Raw genomic sequence first — 25,800 nt, forward strand, 5'->3', positions numbered from 1 at the left:
CTCTGCACTGGCAGTACTCAGCCATGGCAACACTGTTCCGGGAGAACAAGACAGATTTTTTGACGAGTACCTGTAACAAGTCAGAACATGAACTAGCAAATTTAACTACCGGGTAAGAATGCAACTTGACAAAACGACACTCTGCTTTCCAGAGATCAGCGGCCTCCGATTTATTTCAAAGGTGTGACACAGTTACAAGCCCATGCATTCCACAAAAATCTGACCGCAAAGTTGTTTAAGCGTGTACAGGCGTCTCTGGGTATTCAAGTGGTTAGTCTGGAGGAATATTATCTGCAACATACAGGCAGATTTTCATGTGATCACTTTATCTCTTTTCCTCCTCCGCTGCACACCTTCTGAGATCAATCACAGTTGAATGGATTAAGCCCTCGACATAAGCTCGGAGTTGAATCCAGAATTTCACTTGCCATTGGCTACATACACCTTTATGAAACATTTTTATACTGTTATTAAAAAAATAAATTTATACTTGTTGTGAAAAATGTAATTTATCCGTTTAATATGCTGACAAAATTATTTTCCCTCTACTTAAATTCTTTATCATTACACGGTAATTCCTGTAATTCCTGATTTTTGTGGAATATTAATGCCTTTTGTAGAAACTGTATTTCTACGTCTTGAAACCGTGGGAGGAATCAGAGAGAAGCTGCAACAGATTAACACGAAATCTGTATTACAGACACTATTCCAAAGGCACACAAATACTTCAAACACATACAGTTTCAAACAATCTTTATTGTTTTAAAATTCTACATGTCTTTTACAATTACAATAATTTGTTACTTAAATGACTCTTGTATGGTTAATGTACAATGAGTTTTTTCCTGAAACTCAACCATGAAATACAATTTCATCAATATGATTTTTCTAAATAGATTAATACAAGATATCTGTTTTGTTGGGAAGAACAAGTGCTTCACTCTGACCAAACAGCACAGGGCTCTTCCCTTCAGAATCTGTGTCATCAATCCATCAAAAGTGCTTTTGAAGATTGCAGATCTAACTGGGACTGATTTTCACAATCAGTCTATCAAATCACAAGGGTTTTTTAACATTAAAGAGCATTTTCATGTAATGAAACAAGTCGCAGTAGTTATTTTTATTCATCTACTGAGGCAAACTCATGTTGAAGAAAAATTATATGATTATCCGCATGCAATGAACACTCCTCTTTAAATAGTTGATGAATTTTACACATATAAAGAATCTGTTAAAGAGTGCAAGTACTTTGATAATGATTCCACAAAAGGACGTATGCTGGTAATAATGGCAACTAACATTTAACATCTAGATACAAGCTAATGAATATTTAACAGGCAGTTAACATGGCCGAGGAACCATGTCTCATGGGGTTGCCCTTTGAGAAAATGAACGCATTTGGTCCACACTCCTAAAGTTATCTGGGTAAAAAAAAAAAACAAACCAACAACCTGGAACAGTTAGGGCCAGAGTTTTTGACGAAATTCTTGTTTCTAAAATGTGACCTGTTAAAAAGTAAAAGCAGTATGTCGATGATGGGGTTTTTCACGTGACCTCAGTATAAAAAGATGGCCTGGTATCCGGAGCGATGAACAAGCACTGAAGGACAAGTCAAAATTTAAGAATGGAGACAGACTGGACTGAAATTTTGTGGCGTTATACTTTCTTGTTCCACGGTACTGCTTTCACTCTGTAGAATTTTGTACCCAAAGGAACTTTAAATCTGTTTTGTGCCTACAAAAAAAAAAGTCAAATTACATCAAGAAATGTAGGATTATTTCTCCGATTTAATTTTTAAGCAGAAACTGATTCCCACCCCCTCAGCATTTACAAGACCCTTTGGAGTCCGGCAACATCGTGGGCAGTATGGACACAACTACCCAAGGCACTGCTCACTTCCGCCTTCCAGTTTCCTTTCTCTTGCTATTCACCGACTAAAAGACAGAGCGAGAAGGGCAGAACCCACAAAGATTTTCACCCCACTTACCTTGCAAAAAGCAGTTTTCACAACTGTTACAAACATTGGATCTTATTTCCTTCTCTCCATTTTATCACATGATTTTCCACTATTATTTCCTTACCTTTTTTGCCTGGCAATATTCTTTTTCCATCACTTTGCCTAGCACCCATGGTCTCCTAGATGCACCTGAAGCTGAAGAGACAATGTATTTATGATTTAAGATCAGTCGACTACGTATAACAGGACTTTACATTCAATATGGTTCAAGATTATGTGCTAAAATTTCATTGAAAGCAGAAATTCTTCAAAAACCCTTTTTTAAAAAAATTGTCAGAATTTATAAGTTCAGATATCAAGACAGGACACTGGCATTTTCAAACACAATTTAAAAATGAAAAATTAAATTTTTTGTTTTAATAGTTAATGTCAGAGGATGCAAAAGCAAATGAAAACTGAAATTCGTTTAATGATTCAAAATTATTCTCATCCAAGCTTGACCTTTTGGTCTGATATAAGGTGACTATTTCTTGTGTATTTCAAAGAATAGAAGGGCTTCTGTACTCAGCTAATATTGCCCTTAGTGGATTAATTTTCTGTATTAGTGATGGAAATTCGTTACTCATAGACAATAATTCTAAAGCCCTACAAGCCTGCTAGTTTTGGCTGCAGTCTTAGGAGAGAACCTGATACTGTCCGGAAACGAGACAAGTGAAAAACCTCAGTAATACACCAGCAGGTCAAAGGAGCAACAGTGAGTATAAACAAACTTCCAGCTTGTGTCCTTTTCTGTAACTGTAAGGAAATGCTTCTTGGTCTTGTATTTCAAGAAATTATATTCATTTACTGCTTTGCTCTTTTTTAACTATCACTAACCACAGCACAAAGAAAACATCAGAAGAGACGGAAGGAAAAGCTCACGACTGCTCTGCATAGTCCTAAAAATCCGCGCTTTCATGAGATGCCGTACCTAGTGACCAGAACACGAGTCACTTGAGAACCAGAGTCTGGAACTTTCATCTTACCCTTCAAGATTCATCTGGCTTTCGAAAACGGAGCAAATTTTGTTCTGCTCCACAGTCCTACAAATCAGGGCAAAGTATTCATGTCTGACCCAAATGCTCTACAAGGAATTTTTAAATTACTAAAAATCTTAAGTTTTTTTTCAATTTGCTTGGCTGACAGACTTTATTGATCCAACTCAGATAGTGAGAAAGATGCAGGGTTTTTTTCCTTACATTTGCAGATTAAAACTTCCATATCACAAAGACAAGGGACAATACTGAACCCATGCAGCCCTCAACCACTTTGTGTTGTCAGAGCATTCTAAGTGCTCTGAATGTCAGCAGAGACAACCTGTGATAACCTGCACCCCTGACACTGAATTCTGTAGGTGGATTTATACAGAATTAACAACCTGGTATGTGCTTGTTGGTACATTACTGCAAATTTGGGAGCTCAGGTGAGCTTGTAAAAAAATACATTTTAAAATACAGTTAAAAATAAAATTAAAAAATACAGTTTAAAGACGTTTTCATGAATCTGATTCATGTAGTGCATAGTTTAGTGCAAAGCAACAGGTTTTTTCCTCATTTAAATTGAAGTATTCATCTTTAAGTTTACACAGCTGCCAAAAGCAGCCAACAAAACCCCTAAAGGTTAAGGGAAGATGAAAGCAAGTGTGCCATCAACCTGAACATCAGCAAAACATACAGAAACTCTTCTCTGAAAACTCCTAAACACCATTTAAATTGTCTAGAAAAATCCTATCCGTAAAATCTTTGCTTGCAAATCCAGTATACTGTGGTCTATATTTTGTTATTTCAGATGTGGGTTCGGGTTAATTCCAGTCACTTTGCAGAAGATGAGCTACAAAGGACAATCTTTATCCAGAGACAATCTTCAAAGACCATCATAAAATCAGGTATTAAGCAGTAATAACAGAGCATGCAGTTTTGACAGAAACGTTACCTTGAGTTTCGTATTTACTTCATCACAAACAGGCACTGAAAACACAAATCCACATAAAAATAGGCCTGAGAGCTACACCGTTACCTGCTGTTCTCCGTGCTACTGAATAGCTACGCAGCCTTATGGGAATGTTTTCCCCACAGACACGCTCACACACTCTGTATTCCTACAAAACTGACATTTTGACTCACTGTGTTGTTTATTTGGTTTTGTTTTTTGTTTTCTTGGTGGTTTTTGTTGTGTTTGTTTTTTTAACAGCCTAGCATCACAGAATTGTTTTGGTTGGAAAAGACCTTCAAGATCATTACGTCCCAACTGTTAACCCAGCACTGCCAGGGATGGGGACTCTACCACAGCCCTGGGCAGCCTGTTCCAATGCTTGACAACCTTTTCAGTGAAGAGTTTTTTCCTAACGTCCAATCTAATCCTCCCCTGGTGCAACTCGAGCCATTTCCTCTCACCCTATTGCTTGTTACTTGAGAGAAGAGACCGACCTCCAGCCTGCTTTGAAGATGCTGATATTTTCCTCTGTTTTTCCAAGATACTAACTTCTATACAAATTTTTTATTTAAAATGTTCTGCCTTAAAATGTTTAGCATCAAAATAACTAGCAAAAGCTACAAAGACAACTGACCTCTATTTATATTCCATGCTTCTCATATTTATCACATATATTTATCTAACACCAAATGATGAGCGTTTTTTGCAGAAGAAGATAATAATGGGAAGTAGTCTGACACTTACCACACTCACCTGGTTTGAGATCCAGTGCAGCAAGAGACTCCGAGTGCAAGAAGTACAAGGTTGGACTAACAGTAAACAACACGTAGTTGTCATGCCTTTCGTCCAAGATGATCAGAACCAAATCGCCAACCTGAAAACTGGAGGAAGAACAAACAAATCAAGGAACTTCACTGAAAAAAAGCATAGAAGCTTAAAACTATATTATTACACCTCAATTTTGAAGGCTTGAAGGGAGGTAAAAGTTCTCTTTAGATGTAACGGAGCACTACACACGCTGGGATGGTTCGATAACTTACAGCTAAACTAGAGAGATGATCTATGTGTCCTTTCACCACAAAGCAAGGGCAGAATCGTGACATTCTTCAGCTACATAGTTACTACTGAAGGCATATCCATCTGTTGGTATGAAAATTAACGTGTACTCACTCTCTAATTGCTATTTTTTCAGAATGTCTTGAAGATACTGATGACATGCTCTGGGACATCTATAAGAAAAGATAAAAGCTATAAAGTATTGGCAAGCGATGATGAAACGTATGTTGCAGGTAATATCATATGAGTAAGACAAATCATTTTTACTGATTTCAAAGTGTCTATTCATGCAGATCTTCTACTCACTCAAGAAAAGAGACTTGGTCACCCTGTTCTGGAGCAGGTTTGGTGGTTTGGTTTTTTGTGTGGGTTTTTTTCTTTTTTAAACAGCTACCTTCAATTATGAAATTTCATACAAAACTGACTTCTCCCTCATTAGTTAAAACTGAGAATTGCCTCCCAGACCAGTGCCAGTGAAGATTTGTCCTCAGCACATGCGAGACCTATGATACCATTGTGCACTCTAACACAGAAGCACTGCCATTCTACAAAAGGCTGTTGGCAGAACATCAGGTATTGAACACGTTTATTGCAATTAAACTCTGTATGTTCAACTCAGTATGGTCTCCGTTTGACTAAGGACTGTCACGTAATCCAAAGTTTACTCTAACAGACACGCCCTGGAATAAAACTGGAGTCAAGACTGAACAACGGCTCGATTATGTAAAGCTCTGGATGTAATTCTATATGCATTATATTTGCATTTAAATCTGTTTAAATTAATACCGGCACACGAACCAACTGTAACAGGATAAACTATATCTAAAAATGAATCTAAGTGTACATACACTTCCTACAGTAACTGTGATAAAAAAATGGGTAACGCTACTTTGTACATCCAGAGACACACAGCCCACGTAGAGGCAAGCGGATAGAGAAGCGGGTCTAATGTAAATGTACACGTTTCATTACCCCTCGGTTACCTCCTCACAGAGGAGGACCCATAATTGCCCTGTAGGAACTCTGATTAGATGTCGTGCAGTTTTTTCCATACGTTCTGACTTCCTGGACCGTTTATACACGCTACTGAAATCCAGATTACTCACACTTGGAGTTTAGCACATGATTTTTCACCTCTCTCTCAAATCCTGTTACCTACAGCATATTTCCCATTGTCAGTCTTCCCTCCCGCTTGCCCAGGAACAGCATCAGCTCAGTACGAGCTTGATTTCACAGCTCGTTTTGCTCATCTCTTCAACGGATGAGTCCAAACCGAGCACAGCACGACACAAACAGCTCTCAGTGTCTCCTGACGCTTTGAGCGGTTTTCTTTATGGGCTCCAACTTCAGATTTTTTTTTGTTAGAGACTACTTTTCTTGGACTTATTTGCATTGTACTTTTCTTTCTTGAAAAAGCTGACAACATGAAAGTTGTCAAATGGTTACAGTTTGCTTAGATTCACAGAAGCATTTGAGAGTTCTCCTCAGACCAAAGATTTTCCTAATGTTTTTTTAAAACTGGAAGAAGTCTTCAATTAAAATGCAAACCAGCTTGACTTCTGTATTTTTCATTCATTTCTAACTAAGAAAAACAGCACAAATAAGAATGTTAAGACTCAGTGAAGAATGTTTGAGTAGTTCTAATAGCCTTTACACACCAAAAAGTGTGTAAAGTAATTTCTCAGTAATTCATATAAAATAATAAAAATGCTGTAATAACATTCTTGGTATAAAAAGGAGCTTTTTTTTTAGTGCTGCAAAAGCCGATAAACTCAATTTTTTTTTTTTTTTTACTGTGCAGAAACTCTGGGTTCCTTATCTGAAGTGGCTCAATAGACATAAATATTGATATTCAAGTGTTGATGTATAGTCGAGTTTTTGAAGCATACTGGGAAGGAGGAAAGAAGGATGAAGAAACAAGAAATAAAAAGAATTTATTTTATCTGTGAAATAACTAATTTATACAGAAGGAATTGAAAAGATTTTCCTTCCATGCCCATTTAGAAACCAATTTTGAACTTTCAGACACCAATGAGCTGCCAATTAGTAAATCATGTTAAATATTAATCATAACAAAAAGAAGTTTGTATTTGTCCTGTACACCACCATGTTTTCTTCAACTTCATTTTACTCCAAGATGACAAGAGATCACGAATTTAATTCACGAAATCTACGGAGGGATTAAGAACTCTGTCCTGCATGTTTTGAGTTTTACTGCAAAAATTCCACTGAAATACCTTCTGTGTACTTCACTGACATCCTGAATAAAAAAATCTTTAGAAAGGATTTTGGATATCTTGCAATTTTCTTACGCGCTGCACGAACAGTGTTATTATCTATAGGCTTCAATGTGAAATGGAAAGTGAAAAAAACTGCAATTTCATATCTGAAGTATTTAGCAGGAATAAACTATACAGTAAATTTCAATCCTGTCCCAGATAATCCTATGTCCAATGAAAATCCTACGAAAAACGGCAGCTCCTACTGGAGAAACCTAAAGCCATTTGCTCTGAAATATAACTTGCAGCTACCCAGACAGCAGTACCTACCAAACTCCTAGATATCCCCCGTCACTGAAAGCGAGATCTCCATGGCCAGCCCAACCACTAAACTAAGGATAAACCGTGGATAAATAGAAGGATTGATAACACAGAATCAAGAGAACTCTGCCACTGCATTCTTCCTTCCACAAGCACTATTATTTGAGTGTCTCAGACAATGGCTGATCGTCAGCTTTTATTCTGTCATGAGGCTTAAAACACACATTGCACAAATACTTACCAATCTTTGATTTAATCTCTTATTTTCCTCTTCTTTCAACTGCAAAGTCTGAAAGAAAAATTTATCTGATTAACTGATTTATACAGTATATACTACACTACTATATATATACACTATATACGCTACTTATTCTATGGAGATATTTACTACAGCTTTCAGTTTTGAAACAGAATCAAACCATCTTTTGAACAAAAACAGGAAAAAATTTGAGTCTAGCAATTAGAATTGTGATATATTACTATTTTTTAGCTTCTGCCCATGACAAATCCTTTGTAAGCAGATGACAGAATGAAGCATGGAAGCGCTCCTAGTCAAAAAATCCAGCCATTTGCACCACGCAATGCCACAATCCGTTACTAGAAAACACACATTCTCTAAGTGATCACAGATTTTAGTCTAAGTGATCCTAAAAAGCTGAAAGCTGAAGACCCTCTTTAAAGTCAACTTTGAAAAGGCAAGAAAAAGGCAACTGGAATGGAATTAGATACCACTGGGTAGTTACAGATTACTGCAATGTGAAAGATTCCAGTGTAACTGCTAAGGGTTAGTCTAGCCTTTCACCAAGAATAACAAGGTTTATTTCATCAGAATTACTCAGTGTACACTGAAAGCCATTCTCAAAATAGAAGATTTAAGGTATGTATTTGGGAGAAGCGGGAGGGTGAGGTATAAACTTACATTTCTAGCCTACAGGAGCATGACGATTGCTTCGGAAAATTGTCATTTTAAGCACATTCATAACAAGCGTTATTTCGCTTTTTACAGAAGCAATACCATCAAGATTATAACACACCCCAGGCAGAATTAAATTGATCCACGTAAAGCAGCCTAAGATGAGAAATTACTAATTTCCTAGAGAAACAGGTAAATCAGTCACAATTCTTGTCCAGCTGCTTTGGATGCCTCAATTTGAAAAAGTAATCAAACCTTTTTACTTTTTGCTACAGAAATTCCCTAGATCAACGGCCTGTCACTCCTAAGGAGAACTATTACACCTGACTTACTCAAGCTGAAGCCTACATAAAGAGAAAAAACAAACTTTAACTAGGCCAAATAAAATGTTTAGATACTTATTTTGAATTGCTTCAAATTCTACTGATCCAAAATGAGTACAACGAAAACAACATTCCCTGGAATAACATTTATAAGCCTTACAGATACTATATTGCATCAGAGTATATAACTGACCACAGGACACCTTCAAACATATCAATATCATTAATAGTAAGTACTTAGTTAGGAATGCTTAACTTCACAATCAATCTACTCACTCTTTCTAACAACATTATCCTCTGTTTCTCTTCGGACATATGGACATTTTCACTAAAAGAGAAAGAAGAAAATGCATAGGTTAAAAATGAACTGTTTTTCAGTCATCGTTCTGGTACATCACTGCTGCCAGTACTAATATTCAGAGGTTACACAAAGGAAGAGGTGCTGAGTACCTGCCCTTCTCTCCAGTAACACAAAACATCAATCCATCCCGGCTGCTTCATCAGCCAGAGTCGCAGAATTGGTCTGGAAACCTGAGGACTCAGCCTCATTTCTCCCAAGCAACCTCCATCCTCTTTATCAGGGAATATCATTAGGCTGTCTCACAGCAGAGGTACACGTGAACAGTCAGAAATTGTTTGTTTTTCATTGAGAGGCAGCTCAGAAGACAGGCCCATAACACGCAGCCACCCAGCTCATTCACTCTCACGACTGGCCTTCTCCCATTTGACTTACACAATATAAACTGAGGTCTATTTTCTCATCTCAGTCGCGGGGCCAAGTTTTACCTTGAAGTTGCATACTTCATCAAAACTACACATTTTTGATGACTGAGACACCACAATTGAACACATACACACAAAAGAATACTGAAGGAAGAGCCTTCAACGTGCTCCTTTGTACTTCAACACCCAAGAGCACACACTTACAAAGCGAGCGGATGCTCTGTGAGTGTCTACTACAACGCCTCACACTTACTGCACTGCCATCATGCTGGTCTCCATCGCAGACTCCAGTCGCCCTTCAGCTGCAATGTCAGACACGAGCCTCTCTGCGTCAGCGGGGAGATCAGCTGCACAGGCTCCACAGGCTTCTGAGGCTGCTGCAGAGTAGGTTGATGGAGAAAAACTACTACTTCTCAGTTTATTAACTTCTTCCTCGAGCTTTTTCTTCTCTTCAAGTAAGCGAGCTCGATCTTCAGAAAGTGTTTCAATCAAATCTATGTCAAAAGTAAGTAAAAATTATTTTAATAACAGCAGCACTAAGGGTCAAAATCCGTCTGCGGTGCACGGAACTGCCCTACTGGAAAAGAGAAATACTTCTGCAGAACTTTGCTTACCCTTATCTTTTTCTTGCTGTTGTGTGAGCATTTTTAGTTTGTCACTAAGATCATTAATTATGCTTTCTTTTTTCATTTTCTCTCTTGCCAGAACAGTGTTAAAGTTGGTCTGAAACCAGAAAGAAGGATAACTAAAATAAAAAATGCGCTGTATAAACCTAACGCAAAATACATCACTAGAACAAAAAAGTACAAGAGGTATCACACATACTGGCTTCCTAAATGATAATTAAACAAAGATTAAACTTGCTTACATATTACTTTGGTGAAGAAATAACATGTCTGCACATTTTGTTTCGTGGTTTCTCTGTAACAATTTTTATTTTACATTTTTATCCCTCTTGTTCACCCGAGCCCAATATACACGTGTTGTATAATTATAAAACCAAGAAGAATAATTTAAGTTCTTGGGGTTTTTTTAAACATCATGCTCTGTATTCCAGTTAATGTCTGACAGTTGCATGCTTGATATTAAAAACAGTTACTTTAAGGATTAAAGTGGTTATTAAGACAAAGCTGCGCTGCACTGAGATGTGTCACATGTAATAAAAAAGATCATTATTAAACTAGAATAATATGCTAGAACCTGAATTAAAAATACATTAAGTCATGCATTAATCCCTCGGTGAACAATTAATTAATGCAGCAGACACACAGGAATCCTGGCTAATGGCTTGAATAACCGCACATAAGAGGCAGGCGTATCCTTCCATATTAGGCTGACAAATCTTTCTGCTGCTTCAGTCCTTCTACTAACCACTGTGCCCTCACCCCTCTTCCACTCGTGCTGAACAGACAGACAAAAATTATCGACCGCCATCTATTAAAAGGATATTTTAAATTATGATTTCACTTTTTGGGGTGAATTTTAAGATTGTCTTGATCTATACAGGCTACACAGTTGTTCAGATTTTTTGGGTGGGTTTTGTTTTTTTTAATGAAAGGTTCCATCTTTCCCTGGAATTTGCTGTTAATGCTCAAGAACCTCCCCTTTCATTCTATGCAGCAGAAATGAGGAATATTATTAAATAATGAGGAAAAGTGGCATATGAAGGCATATTCTGATGGAAAAGAAATATTATGGTTACCAACATCACAGATGAAATATTCCTATCTGATTTACCATGTAAGGCTCAATTCGGTATTAATGTTTCAGTCCCAAAATCTCAAAACTATTCCTTTCTTTGCAACTGTCTGTAGTTTTCTGCTCTCCACATCAAGTGATTCATAGTGTTCATTCACGAAGCTGGCTGATCACTCCACTGTCTCTTTGTCCTTACTTGATCCCACCACAGCTAAATTAGAGGTGCTTAAAACAGAAAATCCTTTCTTAGTGCTTAAATGCAAAGCTGCAGATAATAGCTGTTACTAACAGATTTAGTTTAAGAACTGAGGACTCATCTCCAGAATCTGAGAGATTCAAGATGTTTTGAAAGGAAAAAATGTGTGGATACAGATAAAACCATTAATCCAGAGCAATATGATTTTTATCAAGGTGTGGAGTACACAGTGTTTACGTAAACTATAACATTTGCTTTGAACCTCAAATGCCACCTGCTAGGGCTAATAAAGTTTAAAAGCCATTAAACAGCATTCCAAATTGATTAATATTTCAAAGAATTTTGTGTTGTCCAAAAAAAACCAGAGAAAGAACACATAATTGTCATGGGGGCAAAAGTAATAAACCGGCTTTACCTGCTGTTCTGCAGTGAGTGATGTTCTGAAGTTCTGCATTTCTTCATTTTTTCTTTTCTCTTGCTCTTCAAGTTGCTCTAAGAACTTCATTTTTTCTTCCTGAAGCTTCTCTTGAAGTTCAGCAACCAAGGTTGATTCAGCAGATGATTCAGTGGGAGGACTTGAAAGAAAATGTTTAGGCTTTAAATTTGCAGTGTATACAGAGTATCAGTATACACGAAATAAGCAAAGACAGAACAAATCATAAGGTTTTTTGAGACATTTTTTCTGAAACAATAAATATGTATTTTAAGTCATTACATCATTCTTCAACTCTACTTTTTAACCATGAGCACCTCATCAAATTCTTACTCTTGGGCATTCTGGTTTTTAGCATACTACACCAGCTCTAGGTTTAAAGTTTTCTGAGGAAGGAGGTTTTTGTCTTCACTTCTCTAACATAACAGAAGCTGTGGAAAGCAGTGAAGAGAGGAACAGTGACGATCGACTCCCTGAAGGTTCTTAGTAGGTCAAAATCCAAAGCCTCTAGGACTACTACATAATTAAGCAATTCAGCAATCAATCTGATGTTAAGGAATCCAGACACGAAACAAACTCTGGGCTGTAGAATCTGGAGGACAGTAGTAATGATCATAAAGAAAGGAAAGCATCAACAGTCATCAAGGCAGGAAGGATAAAGACCTTAAACAACCCTTGAAACAGGCAATATTACATAGGCCAAATATTTTCCATCACTGAACCAAAAGCATTAACTACACTCTTCTGTGTTTTGGTTCCAGTTATTAGGAACCACCACTGAAGAACACAGGGATAGAGACATCATTTTGCTAGGGAACATTTGAAAAACCTGTATAATTTTAAATTTCAGCAGAATCATATTCAATACCAAGAAAATCCCCCAAAGCCGACTCGCAGTCTACATGTACACGTCAATCGCTTTCTCTAGTCAGAGCAGCCTGGAGGCATCATCTTCTAATAGTGAGCTGTGCTGAATGCAAAATGCTGTGAGTTAGTATACTAACATTCACAAAAACTATCTCCTAATGCTAGAAATGCTCCAAAAATTCATCTTGTTTCACAACACAAAGCTTCTCTCCTAAGGGCTACGGAACCTCAGAGACACCAGAAATATTCAGCACCGAGAATGTGAAAGAAAACTGAATTGCAGAAGAGACAGGGAACCTAAAATTCCAGTCGTTGCATACTGGGAGTTCAGGCATGCATTAAATGACCAGTTCCAGCCATTTTGCCAGAGTCTTGTCTTTAACATATGAACCAGCACATACTCACCTACCTCTCTTTCTGTCAGCAATTCTCCCTATCAAGTCAGGAAAGCACAGGACAAGTTTGTCCGAGGAGCGTAAAGAAGAGGTATGCCTGCACCTTACTTTACAAGTGACAAAACCCCACTCATATTATTCCAGGTTATCTAAAATCAAGTTAATACATTGGCCTAAACCTAAAGCTGCACTAAATCAAAGCAGGTATCAACTGCCTCTCACATAGGTTGCCTGGACTACAGACTGCTGGCACATGGCAGCCAGGTAAAGATATTGTTCCTCTGCAAAAGATGGTGGCGCTTCACCAGTTCTTAACTGTCACCATCGTGTTTTACTACAGGGCATATACTGAAGATACAAACTACTGCGCAGAGCTAAGCACTCGAAAAGCCCGTAAGAAACTAAGTAAGAGCTCTGAAAGCCAACTGAAGCTCTCAGAGTGATACCAGTGGAACATGCAGGTCGAACAGAACAATTCTTCTTCCTGTCCGTATCTTCCAGAGAACATTTATCTGACAAACATATAGGCACCTGCCAAATAAAATCTGATTTCTACCATTACAAGTTAACAGCTAAACAATCACTGTGTGAGGATAACAACTCAACTGGAATTACTGACATGGCTGGGGGGTTTAGGAACTCAAAACCCAAACAGCTAGGACAGCCTCACTGACCATATATGGCCTCTGGAGATAAAACACAGCACGTAGTTATTCCTAGAGAAAAAACCTGACAGCAGACTGAAGGTGTAAGAACGAGCCTTTGGAGGCAGTACATGTTTTCCCATCACATCGAAAATGGAATTACTTGACAGAACTCGTACTAATATTCTTTAGACTGAAGCAGATAATATTTCTTTGAAATACATTACTCTCTCTTATCTTGTTTGTGTAAGACCACACATGGCTGTGCACAGAGATGGTTCAAATTTAAGTGTGGATGGTCTGATGGCACAGCTGCATCTTCTACTTGAGTCAAGTTTAAAGCTTCCACAGTGCATCAATTCTCATGAAAAGAACATAAACTTTATCTTTTTTCTCCTCAATTCACCTTATTTCATCAAGGAAAAAAAATTTTATTCTTCATTTCACTATATCCCAATCTTAATTAAAAAACCACAGTATTATCTTGATGTATTATTTACACGCTGCCACACAAAACACAAGACGCTGATACAACACCGTATCACGCCTACGATGGATGTGTTCACATCGCAAAATTGCCCGTTCACTTGAAACACGCAATTCAAGTGAAGCGGATATTCACAATTCCCTTGCTCCGTGTAAGCGAACAGTGCACACGTGTTGGACTCTCTGCGTAACCGATTCTCGCTTTAACATTACATCGACAACCAAGAGGTAAACGCCAACTTAAGTCTGTATTCGTGTTCTGCAGTACTCAGCTGGCTTTTACGCTCATTCTGTCCATTTTATTGGTCTTTTCCCATTTCACATACTTAGTATGGTGTAATACCTAAAAGAAAACGCTCTGTTTAGGCACTGTTCAAACAGGATCTATCCGCCGCATTCCTTCCCACTACAAGAATATAAATGACAAAGTCTGGCATTTCGAGATACAATATTGTTTCTAAGCAGCAGTCACATGGAAAAATTCTTCTATTTCCATTCTAGAACACCATTATCTACTCTGCTGACAGCATTACGAACTAGTAAGATACGAGAAGACAGAAAGAGTAATTCTAGGCATTTACAGCAAGGGAAAATATATCTTTTCTAAAATGCAAAAACACTGCAGAAATTAACAATGGAAAACCGTGTTAGGATGTTCTTTAAAATGATGTTGCCCATGTGTGTTTCAGTATAAAGGTCAAACTAAAGACCCTGAAATACATAAGCACGGCACCTAAAGTCAGTGGAAGTCCAACTGGCCACGGGATAGTTCTCAGCTGATCAAATACACACACACACACACATATACACACACACATATATTATTCCCACACACTTTTTCATGCCACCGTTAGCACCAACAAGAGCGTACAGTCAAACAACATGCTATTGTGGAAACAATCCTTCAGTGTAACATTACAAGACCGAAATATAAAAATCTTCATTGCTGTCTGGAAAAAATATTGTGTAAGACATTCAGACACAGGAGTATCACTACCTATAAAACAGAAGTAACTTGAAACTGGAATAGAGAAACCAACCCAGACGCACACCATTACAAATACATAGGAATTTTACTTGCTGCATAGCACATCATGAATATACCATATTAATTGCTTTAAAATACTAGGAAAACACAGTAATTTAATTCTTACAGTACCTCCGATTTACTTGCATCTCAAGTTGTTGTATTTTTTCCAAAAGCCCTTTTTCAGCAGCTTCCCTCTGTAATTCAAACTCTTTACAAGCAGTCTGTACTGCATCCTCTTTTTCACAATTGAGCTTCCGAATGAGCAACTGCCTGTCTTGTTCTTGGTTAGACACTAACAGTTCTTTCTCTTCCTTAAGCTTACGGATAATAGCTTCATATTTTTCCTGTTGCTCACAGAGAGACAGTTTTTCTGTTTTTTCCTTTTCTAGGGCATTTGTTTCCAACTCTAACTTACTTTGTAGTTCCGTTATTTGCTCTGAAAGTCTTTTTTCTGCCTCAGAAGCTTTTTGGTGAAGAAGTGTTACTTTATTTAGTTCAGTTCTAAGCAAATTTGATTCTTCTTCGTATCTGTCTATTAGCTCAGAAATGCACTGATCTTTCTCAATTGTCATCAGAGTCCTTAGTTCTGATAAGCCTACTTGATATTCATCACTGCTCATTTGTATTTTATTGTTTAATTTATCTATCTCCTTTTTCAAGCTTTCAGTCTCCTTATCAATCTGAGATTTTAAGGTCTCTTGTTGCTGGTTTCTGCTTTCTTCCAAAAGAAGCTTCATTTCATCCGTTTCTGCCTCTTTCAGGGCAAGTTCGACTTCTAATTTGCACCTCAAATCAGACAGATCAGAAAGCTTGAGCTGTAACTCTTCTACTTGTTGCTGTTTCTCTCGCACAACTACCGCGTGAGACTCCTGCATCTGTTCTAATCTGTGCTGGTTCTCTTTTCTCAATTTTTCTAAACAGTCCTTGTGCTCAGCTAGCACCTTCTCGAACTCCTGCAAATGCTTCGCTTGTAGTTTGTTTTCCAGTTCTTTTAAATGGCTTTGCTCTAAGCTCTCAAGTTCTACTCGCAGGAGCCGCATTTTTTCATCGTTTTCAACGTGAAGTTTTTTCAAGTCTTCAAGTACTATCTCACGGGACTGTCGCAGTTCCTTGATTTCACAACTTTGCGTCTCCATTTGGCATTCCAATTCAAGTAATTTCTGGTCTTTCTCATTCTGAAGACAAACTACAGCTTCCTTCTCGTTTTTCACTATCGCAAACTCATCATTCTTATTCTGAAGAACTTCCTCGAGGCCTAGTAAGTCACCCTTTAACTTTATAATCTTGTTCTTATTTTCTTCACCGTCCTCCAATAATTTATTAATTTTAGTTTCATATTCACTTTTCAAAGACTGCAGTTCTTTTTGATGTTTATCTTTTAGTGTTTTTTCAAGTGAAAGTTTTACCTTCTCTATAGTATTTGCTATTTCTAACGAAGTGCATTTTAAAGAGTTAGAAAAGTCACACTGTTCTCTCTGTACAAGTGTTCTAAAGTGGCAAAGATCTTCTTTTATATCTCTTAAATGTACCTTCGAGTCCTGGGCAATAACTCTACACTTCTCCACACAAACACTGAGAGGTGCATTTTCTACTGAAACGTCCTTCACACGAGAGTTTGTATCTTGCATACGTCTACTGTCTATTGCATTGATAACTGAAGAATAAAGAGATTCCACCATCATTTCTGGACTCTGTGGATCACTTATTACATTAGGAGACGCGGGATTTTCTTCTATTACAAATTCATTTACTGCTGACATAAAGTCAGATTCTGGACTTTCTGCTAAGGAATCCAAGTCTAGAGATCCTTGCTTGAGAGCCTGCTCCAAGTTGGGATGGGCGATGGTTTCAAAATCAAATGTATGAGCATCAATGCTGTCCGGAGACAATTCTTCTAAAGGAGCTGGGGGACACACAGGAGGACACAGGGGACCCTGAAGACTGAGCGACGGAGGAGTTCTTGACGAGGTAGCAATTGCGGCTCCTGTTGTACTTTCCATCCTTGGTGTGGTAGCAGATTGTGGCGATGCTTGACTATTGGAGGCCTAGGAGTTATAAAATAGGAAACAAACACTTAACAAAGTGATAAGCAAAACTGCTAATATTTTAAATTGATTAAAAATTACCAGGCAAAACTAGAACTTGAAAAGTCAGTCTTATTATCCGTAACAGTCCAAAATACACACGGCTAAAATCTGAGTAAAACTTGCAGAAATTCAGAGTAAGCTTGAGAAAAGCAGTGGCTGCTGTGAGCTGGGTCTCTAGTTAAGAGTACCACATTACCACGTAGTGAAGAGTTAAACGCCACATCTTGAGTAGTTGAAACTGCATGGAAGACTTTGGTTACTGTCACCTATTTCCCCAAGAAGCTGGTGCCTGCCATCTAGTCTATTTACCATCTACAGGCAGCAATGTGGGCACATGTCATGCAGTGTAATTGCTGTGATGACAAAGGAAAAGGAGTCAAGAGCAAAGAAGAACAAATAGAAAGCAGAGAAGAGAAGCAGAGTTAATTTTTAAGTTCTCAGTGTTGCTGGATTACAAGCCTTGTTCTAATAACGTTGCTGTGATAAATGTAGTCAGGAAATGTCTCCCAGGAGAGAACAGGAGCAACATTCTGCTATATGGATCACACATTCAGTCATCGCCAACTCTGCACCAAGGTGGGACAGTATCTCACAGTTCACCAGCAGAATGTGTAGGTGCATGAAGCCACAGGCATTTTCAGGAGTGTCTTTTTTATTCATATACTGTAAATTCCCAGCAATATTAAGGATAAGAAAATTTTCCAATTATTTCAGTAATTCTACCCACCCCACCCCCCCGCCCCAGACTAACGTAGTTTAAAAAACTGTGGAACAAAGCACCACAGAGAAAGACCTCCTATCCTTCATCCAAGAGATAGCAGGAGCACTCTCGCTGAGAAGGAAAAAATGTCCCTGAAAGATCTACTTGCTGCAATTCCAAAAAGGAGTTCAAATGAATCACTGATATTACACACAGAAATGGGCTTTTTCAAGATGACATCATGAATGGCCCAGCTCTGACTGTGCAAAGCAATTTACTCTAAGTAAAGAGACAATTATTCAAATCTATCTAAGCACTTGACATTTCTGAGTCAGCCAAGAATCCAAACTGGTCAAAGCACAGCAGAAGAGTGGGAAGAACAGCTTCTCCTAATTTGGAAAACATCTTTTTTGTGCAGCCAGATGCTGATAAAAATTTCTCAGATAAGCAAGTATCAACCAAAAGGAACAAACGATCAAGCCTTGAACAAGTAAGGCACCTTTCCTGTTTATTTTTCTACTGTTACTATGCATATTTTGAACTAAAACTTACTCCTTTGATTTACTTCACAATCTTCTGACACTCCAAGCCTTAGTGAAAAAATAATTTGTTAGAACACCTGCCCCTATTCTGGTTTCTTACAAGAGAAATTTCAGGGTGCTCCAACTTGGGGGTGGACTTCTATATTTCAGAGCACAGTCTCTTGGAAGAGTACATTCAGAAAACTCCCAGATCTCACAAAATCTACACCTCTCTTAGTCATTCCATTGGGTCAGGTCCCAACATCCTTGTTCTTAGTGGCTCTTTATAAAGAGAGAAAAAAAATCTAAGAAATTACATACATGATACAAATGACACATTTGCTATATTTCAGAACAAAAAGCAGCCCAGATCAAATATTTTACACAAATGAAAGACTTCCAGTAAATCTCTTGCTCAAGTCCCAGAGCAATAAGAAATTCATAGAGGATTCACATCAGATAGAGGATTTCATGACCTCTGGTTTAAGCAGAAATTTGCTAATTCAAAATTGAGCACACCCATTACCTTGGCAGTTACAGAAGATGGTTCTAGTCAGCAAAGTGCATGCAAACACTTACACCGTAGAGGATGACGCAGAGTCCTAAAAAATTTACACCTTTTTTTCTACCACAAAACTGCTAAAGAAACCCAGTTTGAAGCAGTCTCCTTCACATGAAATTATAAGCATTGCTAAATTCACCAGAGTTTCAGTGGGATGGGCTACAGTCAGAAGCTCAAAGGACCCCATTTGGTGTGTTACAGAAGTTGGAGGCTGAACGCACAGAAACAATCAAAAGTGATTGGCAGAAACAGTTTCTGTGAGAAAGAATTTGCTGATAGGAGAGCGAAACTAGGAAGACATCTTTTTGCCGTGTGTTCCTTCCATACTACAGAAAAAGACGGCACGTTTCTTCCCTTCCCCGAAAGGCAGGACTGCAACAAAGCAGGGGGCGACACATCAATATTCAGGCTAGCGGGGTCAACCAACCAAGGCCCTAAATTCTCCTCCTGCTAGTGCCAAAAGGACTTAGGAAGCAAAAATCTAGAGAAGTAACAGACCAAAGCACAAAGGCAAAATGCACACGTTCTGCATGCAGCAGCTTTGGAAAACGCAGAAAACAGAAACATTAACAGAATAATTCTACAGTTTCTGTGGGCTATAAGCATCTGTTAGATGTTTAAAAGATATTCAGTATCTTTTGACTATTCTGTAGATAGACTCACTTGTTGAAGAGCTCCAGTTTCTCAGGATATTTACTACCATGTGATTAGAAAGGAAACTACTGCTATGCAGTTATGAGACCAATTAAACTTTACGTGTGGAAAAACAAAGCTTCTTTACGAAGTGGTTGATAAAACAATAATATGAGAACAATCTACTCTTGCATAGCATATTCTCCTTTCTTGGTTAACAAAATTAAGAAAAAAATTACCTTTTGTTCATTCAGCAGGTCTGTAATGGTTTGTGACATTTCATCCAAACTCTGTGCTGCCTTTACCAGGTTATGCAAAGCACGTACATGCTGGTGAAGAGGTTCAAAGTCACAAAGTATGGGAACCCTTAAAAACAGTATAGGATTAAGATTTTTCTCCACATCATTAAACTAATATTCAAATATATTATTACATGTCTCTTCCATCAAGACTAAGCTTCCCTTCTGTATAAGGTTTGTACTCTCCCTGTTTCATCTATTTTACGTGGAGAATCCACTAAGACCACCTGGTATTTGTTTTAAATTGAGAACTTGAGAGCTTTCAAGGAGCAGATAATGATAAACACAATGGTGTGGAAGTAGTATGTCAGTCTTTCCTTTGGAACAAAACATTTACCAGTAGTACCTAGATTACCGCAACAGTAGCAGAAAAGAATTGATAGTGATTAGATTGGTAATTAAAGCACTCGTGTTTGCAAATGATTCTGTTCTTCTCTCCAGTTGGACTCTCTCCAATCTAGCTCTTCCTTTAACTCTCTACTGTTTTATTTTAATGACAAGTAACCTAAATTAAAAGATTGATTAATGTGTCGTGATCACATTGCCTGTGTTGCAAGATAAGCTTTTGACTGCAAGTTTTCTAAGCCTCTGGAAAAGCAATGTTTAATTTTGAGAGTCCGTATATCCAGAATTTTTTACTTGGTCAGGAATAGCTTCACTGAAATAATTTCAACTAATATGATAAAAGCGGATTACACTTCATTGTATTTCACATTCTTTATTCAATATACAGGGCAAGTGGCATCCAGTGTATTCTTGTAGAATTAAGGTTTCGATAATTGCTCAAACACACAATTTCAGAAGACCGAAGCACTGTAAATAAAAAGAAGGATCAGGTTCAGTGCTGATAGAAAAAGACCCTGTGCTGGGTTTTAGTTTGCCCATTGCTTGCTCTTTAGATGTTAAATGAAAATACCAAAGGAAGTACAGCTCTACAGTTTCTTCTGAAGCTCAGTGTCCACCAAAGCATGTGACAGTTTTGCCCACTTGACTTGTAAGTCCACAACTATCATCAGTATTTCCATCGAATGTAACCCTGAGCCCAGAAACCAGGAGGGACATGTCGTAATGCCACCTCTGTTGCCATCAAGTGGAAAGCTGTGTCACTACAATTTGGACCAACTCTAACAGTTTGGTCAGTGACTGGTTTTCTGACAACAGCAAGGCAAAATTCATCCTGAACTCTGTCCAAAACTTCCCAGAAAGACTAGAATTCTCAACCTCCCAAATCAGATGAACACCAGCAGTATGATATTACAGTTTTCAGCAATACCATAAGGATGGCCAGGAACTCTGAATCAAAAAGAACACCCGTACAAAATACAGGTGAAAACCACAGTGAATTCAGCTCCTGCACCATGCACCAGTAAGAGGAGTTGCGCTGATACTGTTAGTGAACCTGACAGATGACAGCAGAGCATCCTCCTTTTGGATTTAGCTGATCATCCTTTGCCAGGTCTTGGGCCTAAAAAACCTAATTCTCAGCTAATCTTTAACTGGAGATCTCTTCCAGGACAAGGATGAAGAATACATGCAGCATCTGACTGTGGTCATACTGATAGACAGATCTCCTCCTAGTCAGGACCTTACACAGAACTTGCTACTGCCTATTTCTTGCCTATTATCTTGGTTGGCATTTCTCTGATTGCTTCAGGTTTAAAACACACGAGTTTGAAAGCTCACTCTAACAGCCAGCTTTTCCAGCAAGACATCTACAAGTTCTAGGTAAGAAACTAATCCTGTCAAGTTGCCTGTCAGACAAAACAGTAGCCTTCCTGCCTACATTTGCATGTCTGCCTCCTTGCTGGGAGATAAACATGGAAGTAGAGTTTCTGCTCGAAATAATGGATTTCCATAGACAGCAGAGGCACTTGGAGAATACACTTTACAGTAAAATCAATTAAAAAAAGCAGTAGTTGAATACAGAGATCTCTGCTCTCATGCTGGGCTAAAGAATTTTTGGATTTTTGCCTCCAGAATACCACTTGTCAAAAAGCAAATAAAAAAACCCCAAATCAATCTAATTCTTATCTGACAAAACAAAGTTATGAGTTTCTCAGCTTAACACTGACAACAATTTTTTTGTTGTTTTTTACCTATGAGGCAGCTCAGAGAAACATCCAACATCCCTTACATCTCAATACAGAATGCATGTGTTCAAGTCATCTGAGCACAGGAAGCACAGAGATAATACATATCTGCATTAAGTCAGATTTTACGCCATTGCTTAAGAATTATATCAGCTTAAAAGTCACCCTTGTCTGTTCCTTATGAAAAATGAATTGGCAGGGGGGCAGGGCCGCAGGGTGTGGGACAAGGGCGAAGCTATTTCTGTAACACACAAAGTTTAACAAGTTTACCTGAGTAATGGCTGTACTTCTGAAGGACAAAAAGACTGCAAAAACTGCAGGTCATTTAATGAGATATCTGGAAGCTCACTGTCAAATCTGCGAGGTTTTCGTGTCTGTATTAAGAAATTAATTTACACATTACTGTTAAGGTAAAAAAACCATCAAGATAATTAAGGAAGTATTAAAAAGAGCTTAATCAGTAACACAGAAGAGTTGGTGTTAAACTGATCCCCCTCTTGAAACATTTCATACTCTTTTTAAAGGAATCACGTCAGGCCCCACTCCCTTAAAAACATAATTTACATTTATAGCCACTAACTCTATGCATAGTGCCTCAGGCAGCAGCATAACAGAATATTTCAGTTGTAAGGGACCTACAACAACCATCTAGTCCAACTTCCTCCCTATTTCCAAGCTTCATAAACATTAAGGATGTGTTAAAATTAAGGCATAAGAGATGGCACTGAAGATTTACATATTGTTCTGCTAATATACAGTCAAGCATTAATTCAGTCCAGCCTTCAGAAAACTGAATTGAGCAGCATTCTTATTTTCCAGTAGCCTTTAAAAAAAAAAACCTGCAAAGGAGAACCTGAAAAGGTTAAACAAGGCAAAGCAAGATGGCAACATTAGAATCAGGGAGAGTTTTCTTACTTGAATTAACCAAGCTGTATGAAATCAAAGGTAACAGGCAACGCTTGATTACACCTGTACTTACACCACTTCATGTTATCAGCCAATGAAGAGACAAAAAGGGTTTTTCATTCAGTGATTAAAGAAAAACGTGAAAACCTTTTGCTTGCTTTTCCCATCTGATTAATTTCATGGGTCTGTTATTCAGAAGAGGATTAGACCATCAAATTATACCTCCTAGCTTTTTTTTTCTGATCATTAATAGCAATTTGTTGTTCAATACTACACGCCTTGTTAACAAAGAGTATCGAGTTGACATTTCCTCTCCCACCACACTGCACATTATGAACCAATGTTAATATAGGTCACCTGAAAGAGCAAAGGACACTGGCTCCTAGTTTTTGTCATCTGTGTCAAAGCAACCAGACAGGCACAGAGCTTGAATTAAGTTTAGGTTCTTAATTTATGAATGTACTGTTCATAAAAATGAAGTAAAACCCAAAAATATTGAATACATACACAAAAGGATGGAGGCCAGGAGTCAAGTCCTCTGAACAAGCGATTCCTTAGAAAAGACTTCCCTGGGCAAAGAAAAAATGGTTATTTAAAAGAAAGAAATGCAACATACAACCATGCCTCAAGAGACGACAATTAAGCTACTGCAGTTTAAGAGCTGAACTAAATCTGACAACATTACTATCTCTGCCATTTCTTGACAACATAGAAGTCACAGGTGACCACAGAACTCCACACAAACCCCACAGGCCAAGAACTCCTCACTTCACTGAAGCCTCTTTTTGCTTTGCTCACCCCTGCAAAAGCCTCAACTCCCACTGCTAACCGCTAATTCCTTCTTACTAATCTCCCTTCCAAAACGTTGATAACCTTCCACTCAGTTTTCTTATTTTAGCAGTTGATTCAAAATATAAGTTGCAGACTTTGCAGAAAAAAAACCCAATTCCTTTCACCAGCAATTTTTTTTTTTTTTAAACTTCTGACCAGGGTCTTTAAATGTGGGTCTTTGTTCTTTTTTTTCCCTTCTGAAGTAGTACATAGGAAGTTGTAGCAATACCCAATATACAGTAATGGCTTTAAAAGTGTTAAAGTACAGTAGAGCTCACCGGGCTTCAAACAGAAACCGCATTCAAACATACTAAATAGAAATCCTATCTCTTACAAGCATTAAACTAATGAGAACTTTGGTAGTATCTTGGAAAATCTTTATGAAATAGCTCATTAATTTGATTAACAGGAAAATTAGTAGATAAATACTTTGTTCTTAATAGCACCATCGGGCACAGCTTGTGCATTTCCTATTTAAGTAAATAAATATACAGGTATTTAAACTACAACATAATGAAATATTTTAACTATAAGGACCATGGTCACATTTAACCTCAATTCTCATTTCACAGAAGATAAAGTACTTACTGAACAGTTTTCCAAAAGATTCCCTTTTTGCCTTTTCAGCTTCATATAGGTGCTTGCCATCTTTTATTAAAGCACCCGCCCACTGTGGAAGGGAAAAATATGTAGTTAGTTCTTAATTTATACACTCACACAAAGGCTTGGTCTTGAAGTTTTACCTACTTACCTCCCTGTAGTGTTTTATGAACATTTTTCTCCTCACAACCTCAACAACAGCTAGGCAGTACATCTGAGGAACAGTACTGAGAGCCTCTACAACCTTGACTCTTTCTAGGAGCTCTGTTACAAGACGAAGCAATGCTTGTAGTTTCTCTCCATCTTGGTCAGCATGAAGCATTACAAAACAACACCACCTACAAAAGCAGGTCACACTTTAGAAGACAACAACTTAAGTCATCTTTTCTGCATTTCAATTTCGCTAAGATTAGCAACGTGTCTGGATTAACTGAACAACGACATCACTTCACAGGGGACAACAACAGGCTACCTGGAAGTACCAAGCAATTCAGAATTCAGTAGTCAGTAGTTTGCAGTTCCCTGGTATTTTTCTGCGAGCCGTTACATTTACAAAAAATGAATGTTTACCTGCATCTGAGTTAAGGAATTGTTTCTGACATGCTCTTAGCATACATAAACTTAGGAGGAATGATAATGGAACTTCCTCCAGAAGAATTAAAAAATGCTGGTACATCCAGAGCTCTGAAGAGACTACTTTTTATTTATGAATCTTAAAAATACTTATTGAAAAGCATTAGCAAGAAATACCATGGGTAGGAATACTGTCAAAGTAGTAAGATCAAAACACTGACAAACAAGTCAGCATTGAGCAACTAGGAAAACATCCTAACCAGGAGACTACAGGACAGGCACAGTTGACATTCTCATAGTAGTGAGCAGTAAGAAATAAACAGATGGCATTACACAAAGCCAGCAAGTCGCCAGCTGAAAACACAAAGGGAAGTACATTTTCCACACAACATGCAGTTAAGTTGCAGAACTTGTGAGAAATAGGAGTTTGTGGATGCAGAAAGAATTTGGACTAGTTCATGGGGAGAAAACCTCCACCCTCAATTAAAACCAGAGGAGCTGCTTCCAGATCAGGTAAAAATATTCTTCTCTAAGAATCTTTACATGTAGTACATGTAGTTACGTTCTTTCCAGATTATTAGATTCCCCAGTATGGTCATTTGCTGCTAACTGCTACTGAAGACAAGCCAGAAGAGCCTTTGGTGTGACTGAAAACACAGTGGGTTGTGTTGTGTGCTTGTTTCAGTTTTGGGGGCTGAATTTTTTTTTTTTTTTTTTTTTTTTTTTTTACCCCTTTGATTTCACTCCCCCCCCCCCATTAGTTTTT

The 25,800-nt window shown here is 38.0% G+C and overlaps 1 protein-coding gene across 1 annotated transcript in view; it reads right to left on the reverse strand.

Annotated features, from left to right (window-relative positions):
- Positions 1 to 1,070: 1,070 nt before the first annotated feature.
- Positions 1,071 to 25,800, reverse strand: part of RB1CC1 (RB1-inducible coiled-coil 1) — a gene marked incomplete at its 5' end in the record, with an annotated part of 34,173 nt that continues 9,443 nt past the window's right edge. The window contains 15 exons of the mRNA XM_010142427.1: positions 1,071 to 1,734; positions 2,082 to 2,152; positions 4,682 to 4,809; positions 5,099 to 5,157; positions 7,766 to 7,813; positions 9,037 to 9,088; positions 9,737 to 9,977; positions 10,098 to 10,206; positions 11,793 to 11,952; positions 15,362 to 17,277; positions 19,975 to 20,101; positions 22,395 to 22,498; positions 23,538 to 23,599; positions 24,450 to 24,531; positions 24,613 to 24,799. Coding sequence (XP_010140729.1) covers positions 1,657 to 1,734; positions 2,082 to 2,152; positions 4,682 to 4,809; positions 5,099 to 5,157; positions 7,766 to 7,813; positions 9,037 to 9,088; positions 9,737 to 9,977; positions 10,098 to 10,206; positions 11,793 to 11,952; positions 15,362 to 17,277; positions 19,975 to 20,101; positions 22,395 to 22,498; positions 23,538 to 23,599; positions 24,450 to 24,531; positions 24,613 to 24,799 — 3,424 coding nt within the window. The remainder of the gene's footprint in view (positions 1,735 to 2,081; positions 2,153 to 4,681; positions 4,810 to 5,098; positions 5,158 to 7,765; positions 7,814 to 9,036; positions 9,089 to 9,736; positions 9,978 to 10,097; positions 10,207 to 11,792; positions 11,953 to 15,361; positions 17,278 to 19,974; positions 20,102 to 22,394; positions 22,499 to 23,537; positions 23,600 to 24,449; positions 24,532 to 24,612; positions 24,800 to 25,800) is intronic.

The sequence above is a fragment of the Buceros rhinoceros genome, unplaced genomic scaffold (genome assembly GCF_000710305.1).
Source record: "Buceros rhinoceros silvestris isolate BGI_N320 unplaced genomic scaffold, ASM71030v1 scaffold16918, whole genome shotgun sequence".
Lineage (NCBI taxonomy): Eukaryota > Metazoa > Chordata > Aves > Bucerotiformes > Bucerotidae > Buceros > Buceros rhinoceros.